Source organism: Apostichopus japonicus, chromosome 5, assembly GCF_037975245.1.
Source record: "Apostichopus japonicus isolate 1M-3 chromosome 5, ASM3797524v1, whole genome shotgun sequence".
NCBI lineage: Eukaryota > Metazoa > Echinodermata > Holothuroidea > Aspidochirotida > Stichopodidae > Apostichopus > Apostichopus japonicus.
This window is the reverse complement of record NC_092565.1, coordinates 21,646,948-21,663,690: the sequence shown is the minus strand read 5'-3', so window position 1 is coordinate 21,663,690 and position 16,743 is coordinate 21,646,948. Positions and strand designations below refer to the sequence as shown.

Here is a 16,743-nt window from a genome sequence, read left to right as displayed (position 1 = left end):
ACGTCCCCATCCGACGGACGAGAGTATATGCCGCATCATCTCAGTGACCACTTTCTCAAATACTAAGGTAGGCAAAGGCAGTGCAGCCATGACGAACAAAGTTGTTTCGAAATCAAGTGAAGAACAGAAACAAACCCCCTTTCCCAAGTTCACAAACCAGAAATACCAAATCCACGGAAGACTCCCCACATCACCAGCACTGCAGCGATATTTGAATAGGTCAAGAGAATCTGGCTCCTGGCATATAATTTTGATCCTGGAACCTAAGGATTGTGAGGCGAACACTCTAAACTGAACATAGCCTTTGCCTGATACAAATGATTGCGATTGGAGCTCAGCACATGTCATTGGGGAGGATATAGTTAGAAGCATAAATATCATACACGAAATGTAGTCCCTTTCTCTAGTAATGTTGTATCCTTCTAGGACGCATTGCATGAGCCACATGGGCCGCTTATTGAAAACGCTTCTGTTATATATTGGAGTCTATTATTGGGAAATATGATGACGACTGGCGTTATGATGTACATGACATTGTTTAATGATCCCGTAAATAACATCGGTTCTTAAGAAATTTGAAAAATATATTTGTCAATTTGAACTTGCTATTGTTATGAATGCCGGTTTGTGCCATTATAAAGCCATAGAGTTGTGATATCTTCATTCCACTCGCCGAATAAAAACTACGCACAAAAAAAATCTCATATGAATTTACATAAATTTGGTAGGAATGCAGAATCAGTTCTAATATTGACTATTTACACGTTAAAAACATTACCTATATATAATCAGGTAGCTATAGTAACCTATATGAGTTCACCCAATCTAACCCAGACGGTTTGAATCCTGATAGTTCCAACAAGTTTTGTCAGCTTCATGCTCCAGCATACTATACATATTGCTTTTCACTTATAATTGACCTCATTTGAACTTTCCATTCAACGCCTACTTGTCATATTAAGACGTTAAACCTTCAGTGCTGATATGGTAAATGTCTCCTTGGATCTGTTTAGACTGTTATATACAATAGTAATAATTTACGAGATCTAGGTTGCTTTCACTTGCCAAGAAATGTTCTATAACGTAGCCCTCCATGATCTTAGACTTTCAATAAGAACGGTATAGACAAGGTTGTATATACATTGCATATCTGACACATGTATATGATATTACCTGCATGGTCTCACCAGTGGCGGAGCGTCCATACAGTCAGGGGGCGGATGCACCACCCCCCCTCCCCCCTGACGGACCCAAATGGACTGCTGGCGCCCTTTCAGCTTTTTACCACTTTTTACTTATTCGCGATTATTGACTTTATTGCACTCTCATCTACCTATTGACATTTGTCACATTTTGTTTGCGATGACACCTATTTATTCTTCGTTTATCTGCAAATTAGCAAGGCCTGGAAATGGTAATTTCCGGCGATCTAGGGAGTATCTTTACTCAAAAAATGTCTGTACGCTCCGCGCCAACCTGTGGTGGCGCTCCGCTTAGATAATGTCGAAAGCGCCCCTACAGACCATTCTTGACCCCCTGACCAATACCCCTAGCTCCGCCACTGGGTCCCGCACATACGGTACTTTCTCAATACTCTCTCTACGTAATAATATACATTTACATTCGTTATCCCTTTTTTTGTCAAGATGGCATTTGGCCTCATAAATGATTGGATATTCTTTCAAGACTTATGAAATGCATTTATATCGGTTTCAGTTTTCTGTTGATTGCTTATTCTTATAGGACACTATCTGTTGTCGGCCATGCATGTTCCCCGTCAGTAGGGGGATTGTTTACATTCAGTCGGAGAAGAATTAGATCCTTCTCTGGGGACTTGAACTCGAGTCCCTTCCATAAATTTCATAGCCCTACCTGAATCAGTAGGAGTGGGTGGGGGGGGGGGGGATTTAGAACTTGACTCCCAACCACCTTTGAAATCCTGTGCATGTCACTGCTAATTCTCACGTAAAGTACACACGCATATATACGTTTTAAGTTGTGACAATTGCAAGTGACAGAATAAAGAAAACCACATGTTGCAATCGGAACAGAATACTACCGTTACAGATCAATACCGTGCAAACTGTACACAGTAAAGGTCTGTCGATATCTCTGTCAAGTGACTTATAATAAGATAAACACTCTTTTGGAAGCCGGGTAAGTCATTCCAAGATTATTGTACCATTGGATAAGTTTCCGTTTCAAGTATTAAAAGCTTGTTATATGAGTTTTGAGATGATTAAGGGATTGAATTTATTTCCTTTACAGAATCACTGTAATGAGCAATGCATGTGTTAAAGTGGTATAGGTATGAAAGCGAAATTCAAGTTAGAAAGGATTCTGACAGTTTGATCAGTTTAAAATTCTCAATTTTATTAGGTTACAATTATAAGTGCCCACGTTATAGCCATAACACCCTGTACGTCGTTTAGCTGAGTGTATAGTATGGTTTTGTTGATTTTCGTTGCCTATAAACATCTAGAGTTGGTTTGTTTGTAAAACCAGGACGTTTTGCTTGGTGTCAAATGAGTGTCACCACGAAGGCTGTTGTCCCATGCGCAACTTCTATACCGTACATATAACTGTTTATTCATCAGGCTCGTCAAACGAGGTTTCGTTACCGGCTCAGACATAAAACTGTCACATGAAATTCTTCATTTTCCTGTAGCTATTTCAAACAAGCAACAAATATATCCACATACTGATTATAGTATTGTTTTTGCTTTTTAAGAAAACGATATTTTTGTTAACTAATGACGAATTCATAACTATACCACGAAGTATACTTCGCAGCAATGCACTATCCTGGCGTGCTACCCCACAACAACGGAGAGGGAGGGTGCATGTGGAAGGAAAGGGAGGGACACAGTGGAAGGAAAAAGGGTCTTCATGCATGCCAGTGCCTTCTCGAATGCTCATTCCACGGATTTCACATACCGCTAATAATAGTATCAAATAATCGTATCAAATAGCGTAATTATTGACATCGGCGATAGAAAGAAAATCTCAATCTGACTTGCAGAAGATAACACCATACAGAAAATATAACAGATGATATTTTTGACAGCACATGTCAAAGGTAATCTACTTGGCCTTACATTGTATATTCAACTTGATCATATCGTCTCAGATCGAGTTATCAGCCAGGAGGTCAGAAAAATGAGTTATGATTTCAAATTACAAAATATTTCATTATATGTACATAAGTATACCAGAGAAAATTACTAGGCTTGGTAGAGGCTTTTATCATCTGATTAATAATAAAACTTGTATTATTTCACTTTAATCTTACAGACCTTGAACTGGCCAAAGATGTCTGGCCTTACTGTGTTTCTTGTTGCTATGTGTCTATGCGGCGCGGCCCACGCAGCGAAGAGAAACCAACCCAGGAATTTCCGTACGCGACTCTCAGGTGGACCGTCTGAAGCTGAGGGCCGGCTGGAGGTATCTTTAGGAAGTGACGTTCTTTGGGGAACAGTATGTGATGACGGTTTCAACATCAAGGTTGCCAATGTAGCTTGCAGGGAACTGGGATTCATCCGAGCAGAGACATACTTCTTCAGAGCTTATTATGGAAGAGGTCCAGGTATACATCTTGAAGCCTTATTTTAGGATAAAAATAAAATAAATAAAGTACAACGGCATACCATTTATGATCGTGACCAGTTACTTTATCGCCCACGGATCAAGGGGATTTGTGTGAGTGTGTGGGGGGGGGAGGGGAGAGGGGGTGGGCGGCGAGGTATTATCCCTTCTTTGTCTCCATTCAAAAATTTAAATTTTAGCAGATCCTGACGTATACAAACTGAATCATAGGCATGCCTCATACTGCAGCATTTCACGTCTACAAGGCTTCAAAGACACTATAGGGCCATAGCCGTGGTTGTTTTATTACTTGCCGGTATGTATGTGACACTTGCTTGTAAACGCGTTAACCCAAAACATTAATGGTGGATTAACTTCACACTTGGTATGTGGATCTGAACAAGAAGAATAGGTCAAAGGTCATTTACGAGCAACATTAAAGTCTGAAATCTTGGGAACACGATAACTGAAGTAGTACAGCTTTCTTGAACTTCATATACTTACTATGTACATCCAGCTTGGTAAATACTAGAACGCTATTGAAATTGGTAGAGGTCAAATTAGGTCAATAGGTGTCAAAGTCTGAAAACCTTTTATACATGATAACTCCAAATTTAAAGCTACAATTAACCTGTGATTTATCCAATGGGATGATTTTCTTTTGGTGAACATAGTTTGGTCAAATCCAGTCCAGTTTAGTTTGGCGAAGTAGGGCTCTATAAATCTTCAACAAAACATACAGACATTCAGGAAATGAAATCTGCTTCAAATCTGTTGAAAATCTCTAACCACTCACTTTACACACTCACTTATTAGCCCACCCCCCTCATCCCACCCCACCCCCGCTCTGAGCTTGAAAGGGGCCAACAGATTATCTCAAATGAACTCAAAATCGCCCATTTTCTTTATGCTTTGGCAGTAAGTTGTGACTTTATGGAAACATTTTGCCCGCAATTTATAATAATAACTTCTTCAGCATTGATTCTTTCATTCAAAGCCATGCAATCTCAGGCTCGACTGTAGCCGACTCTGACAGTATCGTGTTTCGGTGATGTAAACTCGATGTTTGTTGCTTACATATTCTCTTAATATTTGTCGATGCTGACATTAGGAGAAGCAACACAAACCAATCCATTTTGTTCTGTTCAATCGTATTTTTATGGTTATAAATGTTATGCTACCTGACAACCAGTTGATGGTATTATTATTATTTTATTATTTCCCAAGGTCAGAGGTCGTGTGTATTGTTTTGTTTACGTCATCGGTTTGCATGGATACAACAGTATCTAGTATGAATATTGGTCTATTTTGTTTCATGCTCTGTGTGCAGTTGTATGTTAAAGTTGGAATCTACCGTATCATTTCCAGCTTGCATGTATACGTGCGCTAAATGTCTTCTAGGATCAGGGAAAGTATGACAGACACTTCCAGCTTGTGTAAATATTATTTAAAAAAAAGTAACTTATCTCATTCTGTTAACAATATATTATCTTTAGAAGTCTATATGGCTTTTAGTTTTGTTGGAGGTAAAAAGGTGACTTGAGATCAGTCCTAAGGTCGAAAGTCTGGAATCCTTCTTGAAGGATGATGCGCAAAGAGTACCATATTTTTCGGGGCAGGGAGGGGGGGGGGGTGGTATCCAAGATTTAGAAAGCGGGAGGGTGGCCCTGGATTCGTTGAAGCTGTTCTCATATAGGGGGTCTAGATAAAATGAAACTTGTAATGGTGCATTTTTTGTGCATTTTTGTGGGTGGTTGGAAAGTCACGTAGTGTACACCCAACACATCCTGCATCCTCGCCTGTATATAAACCATTTTTGAAGAAATACATTTAAAAAATTGCTGCCCCCTCCCCCAACCGCGGCCACATCTGAGATCCTGTTTATGCCACTGTGGGAAATGCTAAATTGGCGTTTTTGGTTTTCATAACATCTTGGGGGGGGGGCGGTAGGGGGGCGAGGAGGCGGTTGATCTATGATTCGTTCGATTACATGCGCAGTAAACGTTAAATTTTCGAACGACCGTTGGCGTACATGCATGAGGTCAGTGTTATCCCATTACGGCTCATTTGATACTCATGCAGGTGACAGGGCCTAGCGTACGTTATACTCATCGAACGTAACTCGTATATACTTTCCAACGTATCGGTATAGCTTCACAAGAACACATCAGATCTCTAATAACGACATTCGAGTCGTCCTTTCATCCGCACATTTACCCTTGAACCGTAATCTAGGCGGCCATATCAGTTACATCGCACCACTGACGAGGGGGTTGCAAAGTTGAAAGCTGGTATGACGTGAATTCAGGAAGCTCTTTAGAACGATTAGTTCCGAAGAAATATTTTCGAATTGATTACAAACATGGAGAGTACAATGGCCGGTAGAAATCAAATAAAATTTGGCTCTCTGCCTGAATAAATTTATGGCTAAACACGGTAACGGACTTGGCAATGCCTTAATTGTTTCCAGATAGATAAATACTATATACGCACAATGTATAGCACTTCACTTAAATCTGTTACTAGGGCAATAAAACAACTTGGAAATATTGAGATGAGAAGTTTTTGCAATTGAAGGTGACATCATTATACCTGATATAAGCCTGAATTTGCTTTCGCTAGAGTTATGTTTGTTAGTCAGTTATATGCAGGTTACTTTTGGAACTCATAATAATAACTATACCTTGGCTTGGCGAAGGCGTTATGGACGAGTTTATAATACCGAAACGAAACAGAAGATAATATATGAAGTTTAAGACAAACGCACTACATGCATGGGTTTTATTAATGGTTGCTAAGATACGTGGTGTTTCTCCCGGTTTTCCCCTCAGATCCTATTATGTTAGATGAACTCTTTTGTTACGGTAATGAGACAAGCCTTTGGGATTGCCAGCACAGCGAACCAGCGGTGCACGACTGCACGCACGATGAAGACATATCTATTAAGTGTAACTCACTCACATTTAGGGAGAAGGAAAGAAGGGAAAGAGAGAGGGTAAGTGAGCATTTATATACATATATATATACATGCACACATACACGCAAATACACACACACATATATATATATATATATATATATATATATATATATATATATATATATATATATATATATATATAATGTATTTTAATTGCCTCGAACTTCAAATCAACTACTCAACGTAAACGTATAAAGAAATCGATTGGATCTTTCGTATTAAGTCTCACATCACCGGCCTCAACAAAGACTTGGGACCCCTTAACAACTACCAGTTCTACAAGCATATGTAATCCGTTCTTTGCTCCTTAATCCGCTTCCTGTATAGTCATGGTTTATTTGGTTTTAATTCCATCATTGCAACTTACACTTATCTAGCGTCATACTTTCATTGTGTCACATTTTGTACTTCTCATTCGACTGCCAAGTATTGCTGACGAAGGTCCCAGGGGGACCGAAAATTCCAATATATTTTCTAAAACTTACTCCTTATTTGTCAATTATGAGTCATATCTTATTTCTCTGGTTTTCTCTAATAATATATATATATATATATACATACATATATATTTACACATACACACACACATATATATATATACATGAGGAACTGCCTTTAGGAAGAAATACATACAGCGGGTTTGAAATTTGCACTTGGCAAGGGCCTATATAGGAAAAGATAAATTCGCCCTTAAGAAACTTTTCAAAGTCTCATTCTGAATGTTCAGCCGTTTTAACCGGGAAGCGTCACTGCGAGGATTGGTCACGTGAGTGAAGGGCGATCACAACTTCGTTTCCTTATCAAATAGAAGCATCGGTGACCGTATAGCTGTCTTCAGCTTGCAAATTACATCATTAAATACAATGTGTAGCCTATATATGGTATAGATGGCACCGTTCCGTCTCTGAAGGCAAACTCGGTTGGAGACCATTTACAAACCCCTATAATTGTTATTCGCATCTGTGTTTCTATAATTCCTTCCGATAGGCAAAGGAAACTTTGCGATGGCGATGACGTGTGAGGGTGTGTGTACGTGTGGGTGTGTATCAGTGTGTGTATTGGTAAATGTGTGTGTGTGTCACATATTGATCATAAAACGTGTCACTTGAGTGATTTGACTATGGTGACGTTAGCTTTCTTTGTTTATAATGATCAATACGTGGGCTACGTGACTAAAATAGGTGGAGAACCACTTACGGTATATGATTACCGGTATTACCTGATGCCTTAAAGTTTCTGCCCTTACACAATCACTTCATATAGGTCAACTGTTATTGTCATAACATCATATACAAGAAATAACGCAAGGTCAACAACTCTTACAAAATAGTTATCCCAGACAGAAACATATAAACAGTTTATCGATTTAGATTAATATACGTTGATCTCTACAAACAACTCATATACACTGACTCTAAGAATTTAATTTATTTCATAAAAAAATATATATCTCCATTAATAGCACGTTAAAAAACGTGCTTCAATTATTTTCTCTTTAACCCTCGAATAGCAGGATAATTTGTGCACGGTTTATAAATGCTCCAACGCAGCCTATTGTGTAAAAGATTCAACCAGCATTGCGGTGTTGCACTTACATAAGAGCAGCAGGGAGTTGCCATTCAAAATGGCAACTCCCTGATAAGAGTATCCTATACTAACAGTTAAAACATAAAGCCTTATTTATGTCCGCAGACCTCACGGAAACAATTAAGACACTCGAAGGACGACCATAGGATATGTAATAGACTATACGCAATACAACGTTTATCGATCTATATAGGTTAAATTTGAATCATGATTTGACTACTCGTGGTGAAACTGTAGAGTACCGCCGCCTTGAAGTATTCCCAATTAAAAATCCACCATATATAGACTATAGTTTAGAAATGACGTAGTAGTTCAGTATCGTTCGTTTGTTATATAAAGTATAATTTTGCCCACGTCTCATCCGCTCTGTTCCCATTTTTATATATATATTTTTTATATAAGATCAAGTTCACTCTCATTTATAATATCAGTACATAGGTTATACTCATGGAGACAACACCGTGAGTAATCACTGAGGCAATATCATGTCCATGGGTAGCCATGGAGATAATACGAAAGGTATACCATGGGTAGAAAATCATGTGCCACCCTTAGACAATACCGTGGGTATTCACAGAGACAACACTATGGGTAATCATAGAGACAAATATCATGGGTGATAGTAATTAGTGGCGACTGCACCATGGGTTACCATGGAGACAGTATTATAGGTAATTTATAATGACAGTACCATTGGTGATCATTGAAACAGTGCGGTACCATGGGTAATCAATAACCATGGAGACCTACGTAAACAAGAGCAAAAAAGTGCAAAGTCAATGTTATGATTGATCACAGAGACGACACCACAAGTCACAAACCTAATTAACACGATATGCATATTCATCTAAAGAACGAAAGAAAAACAAAACCTCCTTTTCTTTACAGCGTCGTACCGAATGGAAGTACAGGATTAACGATCGCTTCGACCATCATTATCCACATTCGAAGGGAGTGGTCGAAGTACTCTACGAGGAAAAATGGAGGACCATCTGTTCAGATGGTTGGGACATGGAAGATGCCCGTGTCGCTTGCGGCGCTGCTGGCTTTCCTGATGTCATAACGCATATACCAACTGAGTGAGTCGTCTTACCGAGACTAGGCCGTTACGGTGTCTCTCTCTCTCTCTTTATAGAGACAATTTAGCCGGCTGACCGGTCGGGCAATCAAACATTGACCGATGGCCTGGGTTACTAGGCAGGGAACCTTATCTATTCTGGGAATGTTTTAATATAATATGCAGTTATATTAATATTATTGTGGAGATAACGGTATTATGTTTTATTGAAATAGAATTAGCCAGTGGATCATAACCATGTAGAGAATAGGATATATATATATATATATATATATATATAAGAACTGAATTATATATATATATATATATGTATATGTATATGTATATGTATATATATATATATATATACATACATATATATATATATATATATATATATATATATATATATATATATATATATATATAGGCCTATACATATATTTGCCCGGGGTTCGAGATCATCGTCAGTCCCTCCCTTCTTGGGGATCATTTAAACATTCCTTCTCTGAAAGCTTTTATATTGTCGTGCACTAAGCCATGCATATAATGTCCAATTTAACCTCCGAACCTTTAAAGGAGAAACATAACCTCCAGGAGAGAATTTCCCAAATATTTGAGAAATTAAAGACATACGTTAAACAGGAGCAATATTGGCACCCTTTATAGTGGCCAGGTTGTTGTAGCACTGGCTTGATTGCATTCTCCAATTTGAGCGTAACTAGTCAGTTTGTTCCCAAATGTTGATTTCACGAGAATTATTAAATGGTCAATTCTATAATTTGATTGCTAAATCTTGGATTGTATCAATAATTTATCATTTGCTACAAACTGTTGAAATGAAGACTTCCCGATGTGAGCATAATTGATCATGTCGTTGCGGCAAAATGTTGCATTGATGACATTTGATAAATAATCAATTTTTTCATTTTGCAGTGCGATGTTGAATTGCTCACTTTTAAGAGAGAGGCTGTAATGAATTTTGTTGTTGTCATTTTTTGAATAATTATTAACATATTAACTGTACAATTTAATAATTTTGTTGAAAAAGAATTCTCTACTTACAAACAGATGCTAACAGTTTGACGGTACCTTAACCTTTCCATAGATTTTTTCCTTGTTTTACAGAAAAATATTCCATCGTAGAAAGAGTTTCGTATTACGGGATTTTGCGTGTACAGGCCAAGAGACCTGGTTGTCGGAATGTACAGTTCAAGAAATAAATAACTATAAAAAATGTAAGAGTACCAAAGCTGCTTACGTCATGTGTAACCGCGGTACCTTTGTCATCGATAGCCCTAACTTTCCAGAACAAACTGAAAATGGTCGTCCCATAGAATCTGCCAATAGAGTAAGTATACAGTCTTACTTGTACTAACATCAGGCCGTCTTCAATGTCTTGTTCTTGAGAAGACCCTTCTTAGGGATTGTTTTACTCTACACCTAGCTATTAAAGAAAAACTTCCAAATTCATCATAGCCATAAACGGGCATCTAACCGCCATTGTGGTTCTAAGCACAGCCATGTGCATATTTTGTCACTGCCAACAAAAAGCAAACCAAACCTTTTATCAAATAGTACTCATTGTCACTCAAATCAAGTAGTCACCAAAAAAAGTGAGCAAAATCGAATAACTAAGCACTTTTTTTATGGCGTGAGAAAGCGGAATATATTACGTAAAAAAAATATATATATATGCTGTACTTGCGAAATACATACATGGTTAACTTCAAAAATACATTTTAGACATATTTATTTATATGTTTACACATATATATTCCCTGAAAATTATATTTATTCCCTTAAAGTATATACTTATATATTCTCCAGGCGTACAGAAAGTATTTTCTTAATAACAAATATGTATTCTGTGCAAATATATATATTCTCTTACAGTAAATATTCTGTCAAAATTATATATTCTCTAACACAGAAAATATTTTTTCTCTGCCAAATTATATACTTTAAAGGAATAAATATAATTTTCAGGGAATATATATATGTGTAAACATATATATAAATATGTCTAAAATGTATTTTTGAGTTAACCATTTATGTATTTCGCAAGTCAGTGGCGGCGGAACCAGGGGGCTTGGGGGGGGGGCTCAGCCCCCCAGTGAAAAAGTTGAGGGGGCAAATGCACGATAAGCCCCCCCCCCCAATATTTACCAAGGCTCCGAAACGTGCATCTGCCCATTTTTCAATGCATACTTGTCGATCTGTACGATGCACACGTATACTATATAGGTGTAATAATTTTAGTAAATGCTGGGGGGACCCTCGGCCCGTCCCCTGGCTATAGACCACATTTTGTCACCCCAACCGCGTCTTCACGCCCCGTGAAAAGTGGAAGCAGTGAGTGTGAGTACCGGTAAGCGCAACACAACTTCGTCTTAGGCCAATGACTTGCCTCATTTCAGCCAGTTCTACAACATCGCCTTACTACACTCAAAAACGTCTTTGCGAGTACACTACGAGTAATAGCTACTCTCTTAAAACACCATCGAGTATACAAATTACAATGTTTTTACAAATTTTTACGTGCAATCTGAGAAATTGCAGGCTTGAGACCCATATTTTAGGGCTAGGTATTCGCAGCATAAAATACTCAGGAAGTGCCGTTTCCGGCCATCTGGGGTTTGAAAAACCCAAAATTTTCTTGTACGCTCCGCGCCAACCGATGGTGGCGCTCCGCTTAGATAGTCTCCACACATTAGCCCCCCCCCCTATAATTTTCCCGTTCCGCCGCGCCTGTCGCAAGTACAGCATATATATTTGTACTTAATATAGCCTATTCCGCTTTCTCGCGCCATAAGTTTTGGGCATATGGAAGACAGCCTATATGTAATGAATGCCAGCCCTGACTGATGTAAAAAAACAAAATAGCAAAGAAGGAATGCTTCAATTGGTGGGTGGGAGTGGGAGATGGATGGGGGTTAGGTTTGTGTGGAAGGGGAAGATCTGGGAAAGTGGCTCGGGCAATAACGGTTGCAAACGACTGGTCTTGCCATATCCGTCCGAAATACTACTGTAAATGTAGAACTGACTTTATAGTATACACAACCTACACTCAGCAGATAGAAATATCTGTGGTTACTCTTTGCTAATGATGATTTCCTTCCGTTTACAGCCACCTCCAGCAGAGAATCACCCACGTATAAGGTTCAAGGCCGGACAAGCTTTCGGAGAAGGGCGTGTGGAGATATTCCATAACAGACAATGGGGTACCGTCTGCTCTAAAGACTTTACGAACGCAAGCGGCAACGTACTCTGCCGAGAAATGGGATTTGGAACCGTAAAGAAAATCTTCAGCAATGGATCAATGGGACAAGGTATGGTTATTGGATTCCGATGAGTGGGGTGGGGGGGGGTGTGACTTAATGTGGTTATCTTTTCCCATATTGTATGAAAAAAATTAGGAAGCCGATACTCGAGGGGCGTCAACTAACACAAGATACCGCATCGGTGTTACATGTCGATTTTGTCTTTACAAAAGTAACTAACTTGGAAAACCGGATATTCCGATTGATCGGGGTTGTCCCGATTTTGCAACAATAATATATTGTCCCACCGACTCATTAAATTGTCCTGATTTTCTAAACGTCTTTTCTGACGCTCTACAAATATAACTGTCTTTACGATATGCAACTAAGGCTTAACATGCAAGTGTATACACGGCTTGAAGACACTTGTCTTCCAAATTCCTCCATAATTTATCGTTTTACCACTTTGATCCGTTTTAGGGGTCGGCCCTATCTGGATGTGGGATGTTCGTTGTAATGGTAACGAGAGGACCATCTTCGATTGTCCACAAGGACGATTTAACAGAAGTAATTGTATCCACGCACACGACTTAGGTATCGTTTGTAACGCACCCGATCTAGGAGTCAGAGAGAAGGTAAATATAAGTAAAAGATCATTATGCCGTGTCGTCGCCCGCCCCCACCCCCACCCACCCAGACACAAACAGTCCTCCCCGGAAGAACAAAACTGAAGCCCCTCTACCACTTAAATTTGCCTGTGATGTACCTTTTGTGCAGGTGCATACCAAAATTTCCCACCACCCATAAAAAAAAAACAATAATGATAATAATTGCTCCATCCAACCCCTCCCCACTCCCACTACGAGTTATCCCAAGTAGCCAAAATAATGTGGTGAAAACAATGAAATATCTGCAGTCTAGGTTAGACCTATGTTATTACTTAATATAAAAAAAAGTCATTACGTTATGTTTTAAACTCTTGTTTTGGTTCGACTAATTTGTGCTTTGAATGCGAGTGGTGGCGGGAGAACTGTATGACGGAAGAAGTTAACGTGCGGCAGAAGTAAACGCTGTGGTAGGTAAAGGTAACAGTGTCGGCGGACAGGCGGAGACGTGCTATCGTCGAATTCACAGTGAAATTTTCTCTTCATATGGTCAATTTCTTGTCTCTTATAGATTGAACTGGTGGACGGAAGATATGAAAAAGAAGGACGCGTGGTTATGTTGGTTGATGGACACTGGGGAACTATCTGTGGAGACGGATGGGACCTTATAGATGCGGCGGTAGCTTGTCGGCAGCTAGGACTAGGATTTGCCTTTAATGCACCAAAAGTGAGTGAAACTCAAATAAGCACACAAACGCTGATATCGCAGTTATCTCCCTACCAACTGGAACCCCCCCCCCCCACGCACAATCCCAGGAGAGGAAACGAGTACAATGGACATTTCTTTTTAACTTGAATTTTCCAAGAATTTCTTTTAAATGGATTTAAAGTTAACTATGCCTTTTTGTTGTTGTTGTTGTGTCTAATAAAGCGATTAATTTTCTGAATTTGAAGTACAAGATGCACCACATTAAAACAAAAGGCTTAGTAATTCCTTTGACAGGTTTTATATGAAATCATGTCAATTTAACACTGTATACAACTTTTCTTCGATACTGAGTGTTGACCACTGCTACCTTGAAGAGATTAGTATTAAAAGTTCTTGCCATCATGTGGACATGCACACATCGAGTTTAGGTTCTTGCAATCATGTGGACATACACACATCAAGTGAAACTTTCTTGCAAACATGTGGATATACACACATCAAGTCAAAGGTTCTTGCAATCATGTGGACATACACACATTAAGTCAAAGGTTCCTGCAATCATGTGGACATACACGCATCAAGTCAAAGGTTCTTGCAAACATGTGGACATACACATCAAATCAAAGGTTCTTGCAATCATGTGGACATGCACACATCAGGTTAATGATTCTTGAAATCTTGTGGACATACATAAGGTCACAGGTTCTTGCAATCATGTAGGCTTACACTGTTACGCACATCGAGTTAAAGGTTCTTGCAATCATGTGGACATACATAAAGTCACAGTTTCTTGCAATCATGTGGACATACACAAATCAAGTCAAAGGTGCTTGCAATCATGTGGACATGCACACATCAAGTTCGCAAAGTTTTTACGTCTACTTGATGGTGATTTACAAGTGTTCATCTAGCAGTTACTTAAAATTATCCTCCAAATAATGAAACAAATCATAAAACTCATAATCTCAATATAAAAAAAATATGTTTTATTCTCCCTTCTCTCAATCAAATAAAGTACAGAAATAGAGATGTGAATCACACACACAAGAAAGGTTTACATAGTTGGCCAAAAAACAAACAAATTTCACCCACAGAGGTGAAAATTATGTTGACAATAACATATAGGTAAGGCAACTCTAAGGGACTGTGGTGAAATGGATAATAAATCCCTGACATTAGTTAATCAAATACCCCCCACCCCCCTAGACTACCACCCAACCAGCCCTATACCAAGGGCGGCGGAAGCACTTTTAATCTGGGGGGGCACAAACGTCGAAGGGCACTTTGCAGAAATTCGATTGGACTGATGCAGCCTGATATTTAGTACCCTTTATAACTCTTATTGTATTATCTTATTTGCGTATACACATCACTCCATCAACGCCACCCCCCCCCCCCCCCTCAAGGAAACAATGCATACTAGCACTGCAGTATCTAATGTGCAACTTGGGAAACAAGGAAAAAGACAAAATGAGGTGAAATCATTATAAAGTCCAAGTCCCTGCACACGCGATCGATACATGCATGAAAGCAAATGAAATATGTGAAAATACTGAAAGAAAAGTAATTTTCTATGTGTTTTTCAATGGTTAAACTGATATTATTATGATCATTATTATTGTAACGACTTTGCCAATAAGTATATCCAATTTGGAAGGGTTATAACACGGCAAATAACTGTATGTTATTGGCACGCGATGTAATAACCAACGCATGCCTATATGACAATAACATGTCAAACGCGCGCGTAGCGCGCGAAAAATTTTGGTAATATTTTTCGGGCAAGTCGTTACAGCCCCCCCCCCCCAAATCAAATTGGGCTCCTACGCCTGTAGTAGTAAACATTTAAAACTTCCCGAAATATTTCATTCGACGTGGGTTTCGCTTTGTAAACTCTTTTTTTTATTTCGAAATGTTTATGTAGAAAAAGGGCACATTTTTAATCTGATGAAAAGTGGGGGGGGCACGTGCCCCCTGTGACCCCCCGGTTCCGCCGCCCTTGCCTATTACATTGACAACCAGAGACATTAGTTTGACAACAACTCAGCCAGAAGCCCATTCTAAGATAATCTATTGTGATGCAGATTTATATTTTGTTCAATGATTTATAACAACATTTCCACATCCATCCCCCAACCCTACAAGATAATCCTGTTTGGGAAATAATCCCTATTACTCAATATTTTGATATCCTGAAGTTGACCTGCCTTCCCCAATAAACTTGGCACACTTATTGCAACAAAGAACACAACAAGATTTTAGCTCTGAAGCAAGATTCCCTTCTGCAACTAATCATTTTGTTGAGAAAAGCCTCATCACAAACAGAATCCTAAAACACTTGTGATAGAATAACTCGTGCGTGGCATACATTGTACTCCTAATACAGTCACCCTCTAAAGTACATATATGTTTAAGACGAAGCCACACTTCTTTCATCATATATTATTATGCCATAATTTAGATTTGGTGCAACATTCCTATTGTTTTGTCTTTTCTCATCTAGAGCACATTTTTCCTGAGATCCACATCCATGGCTATCTTCGTTACAGAGATGGACTGTGATGGCACAGAGAAAAGCTTACAAGATTGTAACTATAAATCAATGGTTGGAAATGACAGCTGTACTTGTGATTCAGAATTCAAAGCTGGATTGACCTGCACTGATGGTAAGTAGATCAATGGTTGAACTTGTCCAAGTCCCTCACTCATTTTTGCCTTCCAAAAACAGTGCCTTGCTTTGAATTCTGGTTATGAGATTTCACTGATATGATGATGATGTCAAAAATCATATGCATACACTAGGATCTACTTCAAACAAAAGCCTTAGCAATAGTCAGTTCCACACACCCATCTTACATCAAACAATATCTAGGATAAATCGTAGTCGAAGGAGGGAGGGGGGGGGGACTATTTAACATGACTTCTATATCCTTTCCTCCTACATTGTACGATTATTA

The 16,743-nt window shown here is 38.9% G+C and overlaps 1 protein-coding gene and 1 long non-coding RNA gene across 2 annotated transcripts in view; one reads left to right on the top strand and one right to left on the bottom strand.

Moving 5' to 3' along the window:
• LOC139968032 (lysyl oxidase homolog 4-like) overlaps positions 1–16,743 on the top strand; it is a 30,248-nt gene that overhangs the window by 8,307 nt on the left and 5,198 nt on the right. The window contains exons 2-9 of the mRNA XM_071972324.1: positions 3,295–3,586; positions 6,417–6,580; positions 9,041–9,231; positions 10,338–10,560; positions 12,340–12,541; positions 12,953–13,107; positions 13,649–13,804; positions 16,290–16,452. Of these exons, the coding sequence (XP_071828425.1) occupies positions 3,313–3,586; positions 6,417–6,580; positions 9,041–9,231; positions 10,338–10,560; positions 12,340–12,541; positions 12,953–13,107; positions 13,649–13,804; positions 16,290–16,452 (1,528 nt within the window). The 5' untranslated portion in view covers positions 3,295–3,312. The remainder of the gene's footprint in view (positions 1–3,294; positions 3,587–6,416; positions 6,581–9,040; positions 9,232–10,337; positions 10,561–12,339; positions 12,542–12,952; positions 13,108–13,648; positions 13,805–16,289; positions 16,453–16,743) is intronic.
• LOC139968034 (uncharacterized) lies at positions 14,752–16,283 on the bottom strand. The gene is made up of 2 exons (XR_011793209.1): positions 15,790–16,283; positions 14,752–15,010 (listed from the first exon to the last, which is right to left on the bottom strand). It is a non-coding gene; the product is annotated as an uncharacterized lncRNA (long non-coding RNA).